The following is a 17,038-nucleotide window of genomic DNA, read 5'->3' on the forward strand; positions in this document are numbered from 1 at the left end:
TGTTTAGTGTAAGAAATGAATGTACCACTAGAAAATGATACAAGATGTGACTGACATCAGTAGCACTGCATTGTTTATTATCTCCCTGATCTAAGATCCACATTTTTATTATAATTTTTAACTGCTGTGACAATTTCTCACAGCTTTCCCATTTTGTTTGGGCACTTTAGTATGTATACTACCACCTTTGAGTATGCTTAACTTTGTCACTTTCCCAATGTGAACACTCCACACTCAAAGCCTGGTAAGAATTAAATATTAATTTATGACACAGTGATAGGTTACGGGTAAGGCTGTTAATTTTCCACATGCAAATTGCAGCTCAACAACATCCCCCCCAATCTACTCCATTACTTTATTTACTGCAGTGAGATCACTGGTGAAGTAATCACAGCTAAGGCCTACACACAGCCCACATCTTCTCCTCCACCTTTCCCAGAACGATAGTGGGTTCTGTCACACCTTCATCCAGTGCTGCAACAGCACTAACATAGTGGGAAGATAGTTCTGGCAATGCAAGATTTTTATCATGCCTGATTCCCCACCTTTCCCAGCAGGTGACGGGATAGCAAGGTTACACAATTGCACTGATGCAAGTCTGTTCTCTGCTGAGTGAAAAAGCTGCAATAGTCACAATTCAGAAATGTCAAAGTTTATCATCCTTTGAGAAAAAATAACCTGATGTTCTGGACGTGCATTGGATCTCACTACACATCTCATCAAATCAGTGATCCAGGATTTTTGGATAAAGGAGTGCTTTCAGAAAGTGTGGGCTCCAGGTTGTTTACAGCATTTGCAGACCTGTCATGTCCACTAGACTGGCCAAATCTATTCTCTCTCCAGAGGCAATAGTGATGGATTATCTGCCCTTAGGAAGGCATAATTCACTATTGTTCTCCTCCACTCTGTGGACTGGCAATCAAGTTTGTAATTGCTGCAGGTTATTTAAGTGCGATGACTTACATATGATTTTTTTCTTCCCTTAAATGAAATTTTCCCTTGTCAGTCACAGCTGTGAGCTTTCTTTCTCCGTTGCTGCTTAAACATTTTTAATTCAGGAATATGGTCACAGTGTTTGCTCTACATCTAATTATAGAAGATGGCTTGAAAAGTCAAACAAATCTCTTTCATCCATGTTGTTAATTAAATGCTTTTCACTTTAATGTCTTCATTTGAATGTGTGGAGAAGGGATAACTGCTATTTTTTTGTGTGGTGTGCATACAGTTTATGCTCTTTGAGTGTGTGTAGACCTTAATTGTGTAATCATTGAATCTTGCATTCCTCCTGATGGTGTTGTGTTTAAAAATTTTGAAAAATGTTGGATTAATGCCAAAAACACACCAAAAAGCTGCAAAGTGTGGCTTACTGCTGGAATAAATTTTTTCTGCAGCCGGGAGACATGTTCATGTATGTCAGTTGGATACAGTGCCGGACCTAGCACATCTGTTGCACTAGGCAAGCCCCCCAAGACAAGTTAACAACTTAGTTACCAAATAATAATAATAATAATAATAACACTACAATAATAGAATACAGTTTGTGCAAATTTGCACATTTTGGCTTCTTTTTTTTCTTTGTTTGTACTGTGTCTTGTGTTACTTTTGCTTTTCTTTTTCTCTTACTCTAATGCTCTCCATCCAGACCAGCTATAGGAATTAGATCTTTGGATCATTTTTCCCTAATGTTTGGGTTTTTTTTTTGAATGTCAGAAAAGTAAATCAATCAATAAATGTGTGGTGTGGGGTGGGGATTAGGGGCAACTCTGGGTGGCACCCTCAGCAGCTGCCCATGTTGTCTATGGGAAGATTGGCCACAGGTTATGGGAAAATCCATGTCAAAGAAGTCACAGGAGTCTGTTGACTCAGTGGTTATTCTGCAATCTGCCGCCAAAAGTGAAACTGTCGGAGCAGCTACCACAGCTTTATATAGACATTGCATGACAGCCACCAACAGGCTGCGCTTTAATGCTGCTTTGTGTATTTTCAGCACAATAAAATGCTTTGACTTGTATTATTGCCATTGCATTTTATTTTATTTCCTGCATTAATTGTTATGTTACTTTTATAATTAAAATAACAGTGATGTATTAAAACAGAATGTTTAACTTGAAATTATTATGTTCATAATTATATACAGGGTGTAGTCTAATTAATTAATGATGGAGGCCTTAAGGTTGTAAGTTGCCATATAACAAATGAATGGTGATGCTACATGTGCGGGATCCACCTCTTGTCCCTTCAGTGTATTCTTGTCTGTCTTGGTCTCATGTGACTAACTCTCTCTTTGTGTTAGATAAAGGACTTGTCTGTTGTGGTTTCTATACTGTTCCCTCTGGCATCTCATCACATATCCCAGTGAGGAGCATCAGGGTCCGTTTACTGTCTTATAAAACAACCAGTCCCCTGCCAGTTTGGTTCAAAACGATTCCATAAACAAAGATATAAGTTGCAAAGTCTTCCCCAAAAGCCCTTATGGGAAAAATGACACCTTACAAGCAATTTACACTCCTGCCCGTTGAGAGTTCTCCACATCTTTTCCCCTCTCCCTCTTCCTCTGCCCGTCCTCTCACCTTATTATGCTGCTACATTATATTCATCACAATGCTAAGTGATATGTAATCATTGCCAAATGTAATACAGTGAAGTCATCTGCAATATTATTAATAATATGACCTCTTCCCCATCTCTCTCTCTCTCTCTCTCTCTCTCTCTCTCTCTCTCTCTCCGGTGTTGCAGTTGAGAAAAGCGGTGATGGACCACATCTCAGACTCTTTCCTGGAGACCAACGTCCCTCTGTTGGTGCTCATTGAAGCAGCTAAGAGTGGAAATGAGAAGGAGGTCAAGGAGTACGCCCAGGTGTTCCGTGAACATGCAAACAAGCTGGTCGAGGTCAGTCATGAATTATACATTGGAGCACATGCATATACCCACATAGGTCTATTCCTATTCTCCGGTTCAGAACTAAAAAAATAGCTATGTGCAAATATATGAGCAATGCAGGTGAGGTCATTATAATGGTGTCTTGAATGAAGATAAAGAGCACACAGAGGCATTTCTCTCTTGCTAAGCAATACAAACAGTCCTCATAAAACAGGAAGACAAGAAATACAGTGTGCACTGCATGCTTAAAGCATGAATTTACTTTTTAGAAATTCTGATATGGTTAAAAGAAAAAGAAGAAAGAAAAAACATAAGAAAACAACAAATTCATTACACTGTAAAGCAGAAATATAATTAAAATAATGTGCTTGTGCTAACTAGAAAGAAATTTTACACTTTTTTCCAGACACACACACACGCACACACACTTGAATTCTGCACTAATCTTGTATGCACATTCTTGCTTTCACTAGTTGAATGCCATACAAATAGCTTTTCTCCCAGACAGTGGGGAGGAAATGTTATTAGATTATTTGCTATGTGGTAACAAAGCAGAATGGAGGTACATCTCGCTTCTAAACGTGCTCTTCATCTTAACTGCATGCACATAGACATTTGTGGCAAAAATCACACTGCAAACCACAACTTTAAGCTTCAAACATCATTGACTTTTATTTTAATTTTAGAAATAACATGCTCAGCGTGCAGCTCGGTGTGCAGAGCTCAACTGCTGTGAGTGATGTTGATGAAAAAAATAGACCTGTGTCCTTTTTCCCCTCAGTGTTTTATTAAGGTGATGCAAGTAGCCAATCACAGCCTAATTTAGACCGTCCTGAATATCAGTTGAATTTTTTTGACTTACTGAGGCAATTATATGCATTTCAGACAAATGTATTTGCATTTACATCATGCAACAGTTACTGCTTTGTTGTGATGAATAATCCCTTTAAAAGAATACTGTGTTGTCCCATACACTAAAAACGCCATCAGAAACAAACATGCTCATAATGGGCACCTGCCTGTCACAGCTCAGCGTTTCTAAAGGTTAACAAACAATGATCACAGCAACAGTAATTAAAGCTTTCAGGTATATATATTTTTCATGCCATACGTACCTCTGTGTAGTGATGTATAGCTATTGTTTACCTGTGTGAGGCTACAGGCACTGAGGGTCTGTTTACACACAAATCCACTGCTGTCTCTTTTGGCTTAGTTTGCAGCAAGAAGTCGTGCCTGTAAGGATGTGCCATGAATAAGTCTGACTCCCTCTTTATAAGTCTGTTGCATTTTACTCATATGAAGGCAGATTTAATCTAAAAATAAGCTCACAGTCCCTCAGTCAAAATTGGATCCTGCAGTAAGAGTAAATTACAGATCATGTTACTGCCACATGCTGCAAGCACACTAATACTCTTGAATTAGGACAGGTAAATAAGGCAGGAAGTGTCATTTGGCATTGTTACATATTGCAAATTTCTACTGTTTTCAAACTATAAAAAGTTTATTCTCCTCTTCATCGAACCAGCATCTCTGCATTTTTTTTTTTTTGTATTTTGCTCAACAAACAAACCTAAAATCATAATGTACATGTTAAGGGTCCAATTAGTGTTTTATTTGTTACTGGAGTTGCTAAAATGTCACAGTTGTTCAAAAGATGCAACATCAGTCCTCATTATTTTCTGATACGTTCTCCTTTCTCACATTTAGAGATGTAATGGAATAATTTTTTTTAGTTTGCACATTTGAGGCGAACTCTCTGACATAATGTCAAGAAAATGTATCTTTTTTTACAGATAAAATCATTAATTAATGTAGCAGAAACAGTAAAGCAGGTGACAAAACCAAAGCAAAAGAAAAAAAACATTTGACAATGTGTCTGCCAACCACAACGTTCAGTTCAGCTCAGAGTATCCAGGTTTCTGAGACTGTGCATGTGGTTCTGGACACAGTTCCCCAAGGTAACTTTATAGTCCTATTGGGTTATTTTTGCTCACATAATTACAGAGAAACTTTGACGGGGTGATTGGGAGGAACAGCCTTCCAGATCAAAGACTGAGTAGTGTTTTGTTACTGGACATCTGTGCTTATCTTGTCGAATCATTTACTCCACCCTGACGGAGGGTGGGGACATGCAAGTCTGCCCATCAGTCTGAATGTGTTTCCTGGACCTGAAGAGGGCTTATGACTGTGATACTCGAGTTGTCTTGAGTACTGCGGAAATATGGGCTGTCAGGACTGTTACAAGGATCCATCTAGAACCTTTAATCAGCACATTGATGCAAGACCGCCTGGTCATAATCTACATGTGTTTGCTACTGTGGGAAACAGACATCTTTTGTTGTAAATGTTGTTCAGACAATCCATGATTCAAAGGCATCAAACTGCCAAAAGGGGATACATAAGGTGCAATTCGCCAGAAAAAAAATGTTGGCATTGTACATTTCTGAAAAAAACACATGCTACATTTGTATGTTCTCATTACGTGGACAAGTAAAAACTATATTTCTTTAAATTTCTGCAATGCTATGGTTATATTAAGGCATAAAAACCTCTTGGTAATTGTTTTGAAAATATCATGTTTTGGCTTAAAATACCTGGTTTCTTGGACTAAAACACAACAATGTCTCTCTAAGCTAAGCAACCATGCCAACCATGGAAAAAATAGTGACATGCATGATTGGTGGCCAAAGGGCTACTGAAAATACAGCAATGACTTGCCAAAAAACAACTGGTTTTGTTGTATGTCTTGACCACTGGTCTGTAGCTTGGCAGGAATCTCTTCTAGGTGTTATGGCATTCCCTCTGCCTCCCAGTTACAGTTAGTTGATGTACTTTACACTTTAGAAACAATGATGTAATACATATAAAGCATGCAAATGTATCGTATTTGTGGTTTGCTAAAATTAACAATGCCAACATTTTCTTTTGGTGACTGGACTAGAGGACAAAATATTGTGTTACTCAGGTCGGGACTCTTTTCAGCTTTTACCCAAAATGCGACACTTTTTATTAAGGTTTATACATATACTGTCTCACATAAGGGGTTTGGATAGAGTTTTTTTCTTGGTCGTCCCTTCCTTCAGTGGGGTAGGAGGAAAAGTGCTTTGATAAATTCCTCTGTCCTTAGGTGGGCGTTGCCTTTTGTTCTCATGGCTCTTTGAAAGGAGCCTTTAGAACCCTTTATGTGAGCCTCTCTTAACATACTGTCACTTACACCGGTACTGCTGCTTCCTTTGACATCAGCTAGAGAGTGAGTGATTTGTGTGCCCTTTTGGTCGGCCCCAACTGTTTGCTGATGAGGGAGGATCTGACTGATGCCACACTCAAAATCTGTCCTTTGCAACCAACAGTGTTAAAACTTTGCTCAGCCCAAGGACATTTCAGGCATACTATTATTGTGATGAAAGGAAATAAGGGGGTGAGATGTCGCATTGCTTTGCCCTGTGCATATTTTGGTTTCTTATGTAAAGCATGTGGCAACATTGAGGTACACAGCAGTTGTTCAAGCAGAGACTCGCTTACTGGCTGTTCAATGGCCTATCTAGCTTGTGTGTTGGCAGACATGAACGCCCATATAGCTATTTGTGTGCAATTGTTGTACGAATTAATTCATATATTTAAAAAAGGCAATTTATTTGTGTGCAATAATATTCAGCATAGTGGGGGAAATTGGATAAACGCTACCAGTGATCACAAAAATGTTACTTAAATGGAATATGGTGCATAATCATCCCATTTGCTCATTTGCATATTTTTCTTCACTTTACTGGGTGCATTCTCTCAGCTTTGTTCATCACAAGAGGACCATTTGTAGCAGCAAATGTGTGGCAACAAAATTGAAATCTGCTCTTCAAAAAAATGGTGGGTGAAAATGATTTTTTTTAAATTACCCAGAACTACAGCAGTGAAGCCTTCTTTAAAGGTATATGAGTGGTGATGATCTGTGCAGGGTCGTTACTAATACTCTGTCCTTTCATTGGATTTTATAGTGAACCTGTGCGTGAGGAATAATAGCTTCAAGATGTGGCGGTAACACAGAGACGGTCTCAGAGTCAATAAGGGCTAGTCGACTCATGTTAACAAGATGTTAACATGAGTCTTGGTCTCTTCACGCCTTTCTGGGTTGCCTGTTGTATGCTGGTTCACAGTTAGCTGGGGTGGTTACATAGCAGATTAACATCAGTGCCATGTTAGGGGTTGATCTAAATGGGTTTCATTTACTAAGCTAATAGAGGTCTATTGTTTTGTGCAGCATGGTTTGAATACAGCAATCTCTATGGTCAAAGGTAGAGCCTATAAATGAGTGCTCCATGAGTCAATGCAGACTCTGACTTTTCCCTTTGTTGAGATAGAGCGCTGCAAAGTAAAGGAGTACTTCATACCCAAATTGACTGTTTGTATAACAACAACTGTATTTTTCTGGCATGCCTGAGGTGATTGAAAAATACAAAAAGTGAAATTTCTGAATTAAAGTAATAGTTGGCTATGTTAAACAGCAGCAAAACTATATCAATACATCCATTTACAAACTCTCACACAACTCGTGTGTTATAAGCCAAGTCTCATTTATTCAGTCGACTGCTCAGTACTGCCCAAACAGAGAGTCCTTTCTGATTGGGAACTGAATGGAAAGGGAATACTTAGATATGTTTTTTTCACAGCCAGACTCCATTGACAAAAACAGTAATTTTACACCACCGAACACTGGAGTGGCTGGTCTACCACTACTCTTGGTTGTGTTATTGTGTTATTATTGTGTTATTGTGTGACTTTGGTGTTTTAAGTGGTTAGTTTGGATTCACTAAAGTCACATGATACTACAAATTACTGTTTGAGGCAGTAGAAGAACGACAGGTGATGTGATCAGCAGGGCAAAATCACTGTTTTCGTCAACTGAGTTTGGCTTTGAAGAGAGCATAGTTAAAATTTTCTCTTTTAGTTCAATTTCCCATGAGGCGGGGATGTTTATTTGAGCATACGACTGGGTAAATGAGACTTGGATTATACTGCATGAGCATCCTGAGAGTATGTAAATTGGTATTTTGATAGGGTTTTGCTGTGTTTTTAAATGTGACCCCCATGACTTCAGTTCATCAAGAATTCTCTCCAGTTTTGCATTCTTCATTCACCATGGAGGCATGCCAGAAAAACAAAGTTTTCTTTACAAAATCAGTACAGCACAGGGTGAGTAATTGATATACAACTGGTCATTTGTGGGCTAGAGTATTCCTTTAAATATGTTCATCACAATGTAAGTGGCAGAGCAGGACATGCATACAAATTTGGGTTTTCATGAGATGATGAGGTGCTTTGTCAGTAAACTCCTATTAGAGATGTCCAGCTGTGATAGTAGAGCCGTGGTCATAGTCTTTTTGGAGAAGTGATGGAAATGAGTTATTAGTCGGGTGGGACATTAGCTGTCATGCATTAAGAATTAAATTGTTTTAGACAAACTTTTTAAAATGTATTGATGTGATATTTGCATCTTAAATGCTGTTTTTATTCATGCAAGTAGTTACACTGCAGATGAGTATTTTACCAGATGTTGTCTGCAGCACTATTTGTATTAAAAAAAAAAGGTCACATTGCTCTGTATAAATGAATACTTTATAACTCCAGAACATACCGTCCATCCTTCCCTCTGACATCCAAACTATGTATCCTCATCACTTTTTGAGCCAGAGAACAACATACCACATATTGAGACATGTAGAGCACAAACTATAATGAGGTGCAGTGCAGAACTTTATCCTTTTGTCAGGGTGAATATGCACATTACTGGCCTTTGCTAGCTGAATTGCTAATACACTCAAGGCTATCCTATATACTTGGCAATATCATTGTCATTGCTGTCATCATCATTATTCGCACCATCACAGACACAGTCATCATAACCGCCACCATCACAATCTTCTAATATATTAGGCTAATTAACATCCTGATCAATGTCACTGCAGTCATCTCCCTGATGTCAGGGAGGAGCTGTCTTAAGTCATTAGCCTGGAGTTTGGACATGATCAGCGGTGTCAAGGAAAAAAGTGCCCCCCTCGTCATGTCTACATTGTTTTTATTTGATTTTTCTTCCATTTTGCTCCACCTTGTACAATATCTCACTTTTCTCCACCATTGTTCTCAGCTCACCTCAGAGTCGAGCCAAGTTCACCCCGAGGGCTCTCCTAATCACATCACACTCATTACACCATCTTGACCAGTAGCAGGAAACCACTAATTATTAAGCTGGGTATATCATTGGCTTAAGGTCGTGTAATGGATCTGTGAAATTTAATGAAATGAAGCTGAGATATTCAGGGAAATCTTCTCCATGACTCCAGAATTAGATTTTAGCATTAGTATTGGTAATGTCTTCTTGTTTAGCTCAGTATTTATAGAAATAGTTGCACACTCACCATGTATACAGCCCATGTGTGTAGTCACAAACCTTTACATGAATGTTCTTTCTTTAATCCTTCATGACAAGATGACACTTTGGCAGACAGACAAAAAGCTCTTGCACTGCAACTGTAATGCCTGTATGATATGACAGTCTCCATTCCTTTACTCCACACAGAGGTTGGGTTATTTTAGCTGTCTCTGTAGTAATTTCTATATATTTATTGTGGAAAATCAGGAGGAGGTTTATCGACACAGAGGAATGGAGAGCTAGTTATCCCTCAGTGTTTGAGAGGTAAATTGTGGGTATCATTGTAACGTTGGTCTATTAACTCAGGATTTTACAAATTATTCCCAAGGCTAACTTTAATGAGAAGCCACCCAATCCTAACCCATCACCGATCCAAACATTTTCCAGTTTGAAAGACATAACAGCAAGAGCCCCGTTTTTGCTGGTGTTTCTGTGTGGTGTTTGATATTAATGGGATGTTAAATGGATTTAGATTTAGCTAAAACATTCCCCATCATTTAAAATATCAGTCTGTGTGCTCAGTATTTAATATTTGGAATAAATTGAACTCTAAAAAGTTCCATCTTGGCTTTAACAGTCATAACTTCTATATAGTCTCTTTTATTGAATTGTATATTCTGCGTGTTTTTTAAAGTGTAGTCAGGATCATTTGGCTGAGAAGTATCACAGCAATTATCAATATTTCAAGTCAACTGCTCAATTCTGGCCTCTGCTAATGGAGATATTATTCCTTTTTCCAAGTCGAATGTGAAATAACCATCTAAAATTCTGTTTAAATGATCTGCTGCAGCGATATTTTAGGTACAACATTACTTTCAATTAAATTTTGAATATCCTGGTCCATTAACATCTTCCATTATTGAAGTATTCAATAGCAAATGTTCCTCTTTTTTACATTTACAAATTATTTGTGTTGAAAATATACTCTTATTGCTAAGCAAAATCAGAAAACACAAAATATAAAACTAGAACAGTCCACAATACAATATAACCCATGTCTTCTCATCTGCTCTAATGGTCCCCACATCTCCTCTCTCTCATATTGATCAACTAAAAGCTACAAATCAGGGATTTAAGAGTCCAGACTTCTTATCCAACACGTAGCACTTTTTTATCGCACCCCATTTAACTGTCACCGTGTGCTCACATCGCTAAGGGAGTAGAGTACACAGCCCCTTGAGCATTACACAGCACAAGTGCAAGCACACAGATATGTACGTATACACAGCTGTTTATCACCCCCGTATTACTCATCAATTGCATACAGTTACCTTGGAAAAATGGACACATTAATCATAGCTATTGTAGATTGGTCAGAAACATGTATGGAAGTAGTGAAATCAGTTTTGAAATATACAGCAGAATTAGTAAATGGTTTCTCCAAATAAATGTTTATGGTGAAAAAAATCCATTACTTATCAACTGTACTATATCTGTATGTCTGCTGTTGTGGTAAAACATATTCTAACAGTAACAGTTTTAATTAATTAATCAATTAATTAGTTAGCTCATTAATCAATTAATTAGTTAATTAATTAACAAAAATCTCAGTGCACCTCAGTTGTTCTCATGCTTTTTCTCACTACGAGCAACAACGCAACAGCATGACCAGCTTCATTATCGCCACGTCGCCGTTAAAGTCTTGCTCAATTGCTCATTTACATAATATGTTGTCATGGGTGTTTCTGCTGCTTGCAGCAGTACAACTTGTCTGAAAGTCACCTAAAGTTTGTATTCCGTCCGAAAAAAAATTCTATTTGTACATCACATTTTGCCATTCCATTAAATTCCCGTGTGCACTGCATCGCACACAAAGTGAGCATAGCATCAGCTTACAAAGCTAAACAACACAGAACCAAAGCTAGAATCCAAAACATATTTGGGTTAAACTTAACAACATCATCATTAGAACGTTGAGGCCAGCACAACTTTGATTTATCAATCTATTCTGGCTCCCGATGCGTCAAATACCGATCCTTGTTCAGGGGCTCTGGCGTCAGATGACAACTCAGTGGGATAGTGGTGGATTGGGATGCACAAGGCAGGCATTGTTTGATTCTTTGAGCAACTGGTTGGAGTGAGTGTCTATGGATCAAACAAACTCCTGAGAGTCTACTGAGTTACTCTTACATGAATGTTAGTATGTGTAGCATTCTACGCAAGTGATGTATGTCACAAGATGTTACATTAAGTTGACCTAAAAATTAAGTATTTTTTCACGTACACTCTGATATTATTTTGAAAAGAGTCTGTATGCATTTATAGAGTCAAAACTGAACATTTTCTTTTGAAAACAGGTGTTTATTTTGAAATAACACAATAAATTAATAAAGGGTAAATTGACACACTGTTCCTGAGCGTTCAAAATTGACGTTGAGGTACCTGAAGCATCATATTTTGACATGTAGGGCCACTGACCAATCACCAGTATGCGATGAGTTGGAAGTGAAAATGTGTTGGATCGGTGGTGTATCATGTCTGTGTGCAGTGACAGGAGTTAGGCATCAGTTTGCAGCTTCATGTCACTGCTTTCATTAAAATGACTTGTCTGTTGCTGTGTCACTCCCAGTGTGTACACACCATTTCTTGAATATAAAAGTTTGATTACAAGACAAATTTCCTATCAGAGAAGCCTTTGGCACAGCATGTGGTCATGGACAGAGACAGAAAACATGCAAGGGCACTGATGCTTCAGGGGTCAACTACATGTCAATGTGCAAATTAAACACTCTTTGAGACACATAATCAAACATTTCTTTTTGATCAAAAGTTCCTTTACATCTATATATATATATATGTTTTATCTATTTCTCTCCCATTTCACACCATTCAATGTGCGCATATAATCACCATTCATCAGTTTTTACTGGCTTATATCTCCCTCTTATATTGATGCTGCAAGCTGAGCTCTCCTTCTAAATTAGAGTTGCCTACATGGATATGCTCTTGTTAATTCAAAGACAAGATGAATATCCAATCTTTCAAAGTTACCATGGTTCCTTTTTATTGCCACTGCAGCATGAATGTACACGTGCCAGCAATTCTTGGACCTCTAAAGGACGTTACGCTCCATCACTATTCTAATGTCAGAATGAGGTTTTCTTCTGACCTTGACACCTTCTCTGAGCATTTCTCTTTGACAGCTGTGGCATTATGAAGGACACCTCTGTATCTGCCTTATCTCTAACAGGCCCTATCTCTGCTTGTGGCAATCAAGACCATGATTGTTCCTAGTCTTCATTGTACATGCATGCAATATACTCTTACTTCTAGTATTGCTCTTTGCAAACTAATGTGTATTGTCTTCTAATGTTGTTTTGATTGTAATTACCCTTTTAATGTGGTGGTTTTGTATCTGCATTTGCATATTTTGTCACTCCCTACTTTGCAGTCTTTAATTTGCCCTTTTCTTAATTTGCTTTCTTTTTTGGACACTTGGATTTTTTATCATTAATTAGGTGGTATATTTTTTGACACATATCCTGCAAATAACAGTATAATCCACTGAGCTGCATATTAACCACCTTAATTACAGCACATGTAGTATTTCCTTTTTAAGGAGCAGCACATTGCATCTTTGGTCATAGAGCTTCCTCCATACATAGCTACATTAAGCTCGGTTGTTCACTTTACCTTCGTCAGTTCATTAGCTTTTCCTTCTTTGGATTTACAGCAGTGACCTTACTTTGGACATGAGCAGAGTCAAGGGGAAAGCCATACCTCCAGTGATTATGCATAATCAATACAAAGTTGAATGTAACCAATACTGAATTGGCCTTCAGGGCTCAGCGACATGAGACAGACTGCAGCAGTAAATATTATTCTGGGGCCCACTGCATTAAGCACTTTACTGGACAGTTAACTGGAAAGGAGGATGGATCATTGTTGGAACAGGTCTATTTGTGATGACCTGCACCTTTAGGCCAACATTAATCCTTTCTTTTCATACAAAGTTATTAGCCTCAGAGGAAATCTACCTTTGGAAGGTGTAGCCACAGAGGTGTATAGAATGATACATCAAGCCCCACCTAATCCACCTTAGGTATGCCTTTTTCAGAGTTATTTTTAGGTGAGCTCACAGCCAAAAAAATGTCAGACGGAAAAGAAAGTAAATACTCAAACGTTGTCTCACTACAACAGATTTCTGTCACTGAGATTCTTACAACAAAGCCTGCAAGTGAATTCAGATATGTGCACATTGCCTTTATCGACTATAATTTTACTTTTCTGTATTTTAATGGAGAAGTGTGTAGGATTTAGTGGCATCTAGGGGTGAGGGTTGGCGATTGTAACTAGTTGAAACTTTGTGTGCCAATTGTGAACTCCATTCTTCATCATTTCTTCACCATTTTTTACCAGAACTATCCACAGAGATCACTTTCTCCCCAAAATAACAGCTCAAGTCACACAGGCCACTACCTCACACCTGCTAATGTGTTCTCACCTTTTTTGTGTGAGAACGTAACATCCAGACATTCAGGAGGTTTGTACAAGGAGCCACACTATTGACAGTGGTCCCTTCCTCTCCAAAAAACAAACCCCAGGTTTTAAACTAGTAAAAACGCCAACAAAAGCAGTTTCATATAAAAATTAGTGTTTTCCCAGTGCTGTTCTGCTTGTTTGGAAGGGACTGCCAACTACTGTGGCCAACATGAAAACACAAAAAACATAAATGGTCCTATTTAGAGCCAGTGTTTGGTTTGTCTATTCTTGGCTACTGCGGCAACATGGGGATGCAACGTGGCAGACAGTGTGGACAAGGACCTGCTCCCTTGGCAGATACAACCATATCACCCTTTTTTAGGTGATTATAAACTAAAGAAAACAAAGTTATTGTATTATATTAAATTGTATCGAGTCTAGATTGGTACATAACAAACAACGGAATGGGTCAAAATCTTGCTTTTTTTTTTCAATGACCCACATAAAATTACCCATAATGCTACTGGAAATATAGCATTGTATTTAGAATGAACCATTGTTGTGGTGTATGTCAGCTAGGTTTCTTCTGGGCTTTTAATTTTATTTTATTTTATTTTATTTTATTTTTTTATTTTTTCAAGTTTTTAATGGTTTTAGAGCATTCACAGTTTTTACTGCCTGACTGTGTTTTTTTCCGCTTGAGTGCTTCAAGCTGAAATCAGCTCAGTGTTTGAGAGACACTCTGCTCATCAGTGTTACTTTTCATGAACTATCCAGTCACACCAGAGGGAAGTGAGAGTTAATGCTATTGTTTATCATAAAGGAAATAGGGGGGGCGGGACTGACATTACCACAACAAAGAGAGAAAGGCTGTTTGATGGGATCACAATGACTGGACACTGAATCTGCTTTGTTCTGTTGTATAGGCAAGGGCTTTTTTATTCCTCTATATCCCTTTGGTACCTCTGGAGTATTTTTTTTTCTTATTTTCTGGTGCTTGTTCCTAAAGCCTCTTGGCGCTTTTCTGCCTATCAAAGATGTCTAGTTGACTATCATCTGAGTTTCTTACACATTGCAGGGCATGTCAGAACAAAAAGTGTACAGTCATCTCAGTCCATTAGAATTCAGAGACAGAATTGTGAAGAGGCATCACTCTAAGGAATAGTAAAAAGGGGATTTTGAAAGTATAAGGTCTAACAAAAGCACAGTAGGCTCCATCATTAGGAAATACCAAAAATTGATATCAAGACTTGAACCAAAATGGGCAAGAGGGTCCTCGGTCAATGATTCAGGTCAAGAGAGTATAACATGCTGACAATATAATTGATAATGCCAAAGTCTAGGTGTCATTCTCATATTACCAGCGAGTTCTTTGGCTGTGACAAGAAAGATTTTATAAAAAATATGGGCTATCTAAGGTCCAGTGAAAATGGATAGAAAAAATGAGGACATTCATGGTATTTGTTTACCTGTTTAAAGGTTGTATTTAACTGCAAAATAAACTGATAAATTAGTTCAACTGATGTTATTTTCCGAGGTATAAGAGCCATTTAGTCAGACACAGTTGTCACAAGATACAATTATTACTTTATATAAGAGGTTAAACAGTGAGCCTGTTTATACCTGGTGTTATCATGCATCTCAAAGGATCCAATCAATAGTGGACAGCATTAAATACAAGTCAGACGACCAACAAGACGCATTGTCAAACCACTTGTCAAGGTGGTCTGGGACATTTTCCACCACATATCTTTGTAATCCTGATATGTACCCAATAAAGACTACAGCATCGGTGCAGGATGTAGTGGATGCTATGTAACTTGTCCATTGAGTTGGACAAAGAGTTGTGGGACAGTCCATCATTTTGCTCTATGGATGACGGCATGTTGAATTCTGATGATAGCAATATCTCCATGTATGTATAAAGAGAACTGGATACTGCATTGGTAAGTGGAGCCCTGTTTATTACTATGGAAGTTGCTAAGTGGTGCATGAAGCCAAATTTTGTTTTCCCAAAATTCCCAGGGATCTTCCGCATCATTGGGCCAATAGAGCAGCCAACATATTCCAGCCGAGTGGCTAACTTCTGGTTCAGCACTCAGCTAACTTGAAAGGGGATAATGTGATTTAATCTTGGGACTCCTCTCAACGTTCAAAATGTCTATCAGACCAAATGGATCAGGCAGGTTTGTGACCTGAAAAAAAAAGTTATCCACTGATTTATAGATTTCTCTTTCACAACGTAAGTCTATGGTGAAAAAGTCTCTCTGGGCCCAGTGACATCACTTGATGGACCTTGGATGGCGTAATTCCACTTTTGGCCACTATATAAAATTGACTTCAAGGCCTGATGCTGTACCTGGGAGCTTCGATATCACTGGCTGTTTTGACACAAGTGCAAGTATGTTGGCGAGCAGCTAGCAGGAATGTGGACATAATAACTGTGCACAGGGCCTTTTACCTGCTAGTATAAGTGATGTAGGCAGTAATGCAATCTGAACCCATGCTGGCGATGTATAATGGACACAGGTGTAAACAGCAATGTCCACTGGTGCTCTGATTACCGAAATGCATGTCAATACCAGATACAAACAGTCCCTGTGAGGCAGGCAGGACTTTTGGGGACTTCAGGGGGTGTTTAGAGGAGGAGGCAAAGACACTGTGTGGGGTGAGAGGGCCAGGCGCTGCTAGTGTTCTAAAAACAACAGGATGTCATTTTACTGTAATGTGGCTCGCTGATTTTGCCCACATACCAACATGGTCAACAGTAGAGGTTGCAACAGGGACTGTGACACACAACTCATGCAGTCAATTGAGGTACCTGAAATAGAAAAATTAAGTGATTTTTAAACTAAGAGCATCACAGCCTGAAACTACAGGAGCTAAACCAAAACACTGAAAGTATGATGAATAGTACCTTGCTGAGCTGATTTTATCTGGACTGGCTCACTCACTTCACCATCAGAGTGTGATTTGTACAGAAGTGCTAGTTAATGATTGTATGCGACCTGCACCACAAACAGAGACTGGAGGGTTTTTCAAGGGGAGAGGCCTTTTAAGGTGAACCTAAGTGTAACTGAGGCTTCATAACAAGTTGCACCAAACATTGTAGAGGCAGAAGAAGTCCATGTCATTGTGGTAACATGCATGTAGACATTCAACAGGTAGATTTATATGCATGGAAATCATCATTAATCCATTCATGTTCTTCTTAACAAACCCAAAACAAATACTTTCGCCTTAAAAAAAGCATTTGAACACATCCCTTGTTAACTTTTTCATTTCTTGTACTAGGAATTCCTCAGGTTTCAAGTA

General features: G+C 38.5%; 1 protein-coding gene across 1 annotated transcript in view; it reads left to right on the forward strand.

Annotated features, from left to right (window-relative positions):
• Positions 1-17,038, forward strand: part of ctnna2 (catenin (cadherin-associated protein), alpha 2) — a 393,163-nt gene that overhangs the window by 293,822 nt on the left and 82,303 nt on the right. Inside the window, exon 9 of the mRNA XM_042485341.1 lies at positions 2,737-2,889. Coding sequence (XP_042341275.1) covers positions 2,737-2,889 — 153 coding nt within the window. The remainder of the gene's footprint in view (positions 1-2,736; positions 2,890-17,038) is intronic.

The sequence above is a fragment of the Plectropomus leopardus genome, chromosome 4 (assembly GCF_008729295.1).
Source record: "Plectropomus leopardus isolate mb chromosome 4, YSFRI_Pleo_2.0, whole genome shotgun sequence".
NCBI lineage: Eukaryota > Metazoa > Chordata > Actinopteri > Perciformes > Serranidae > Plectropomus > Plectropomus leopardus.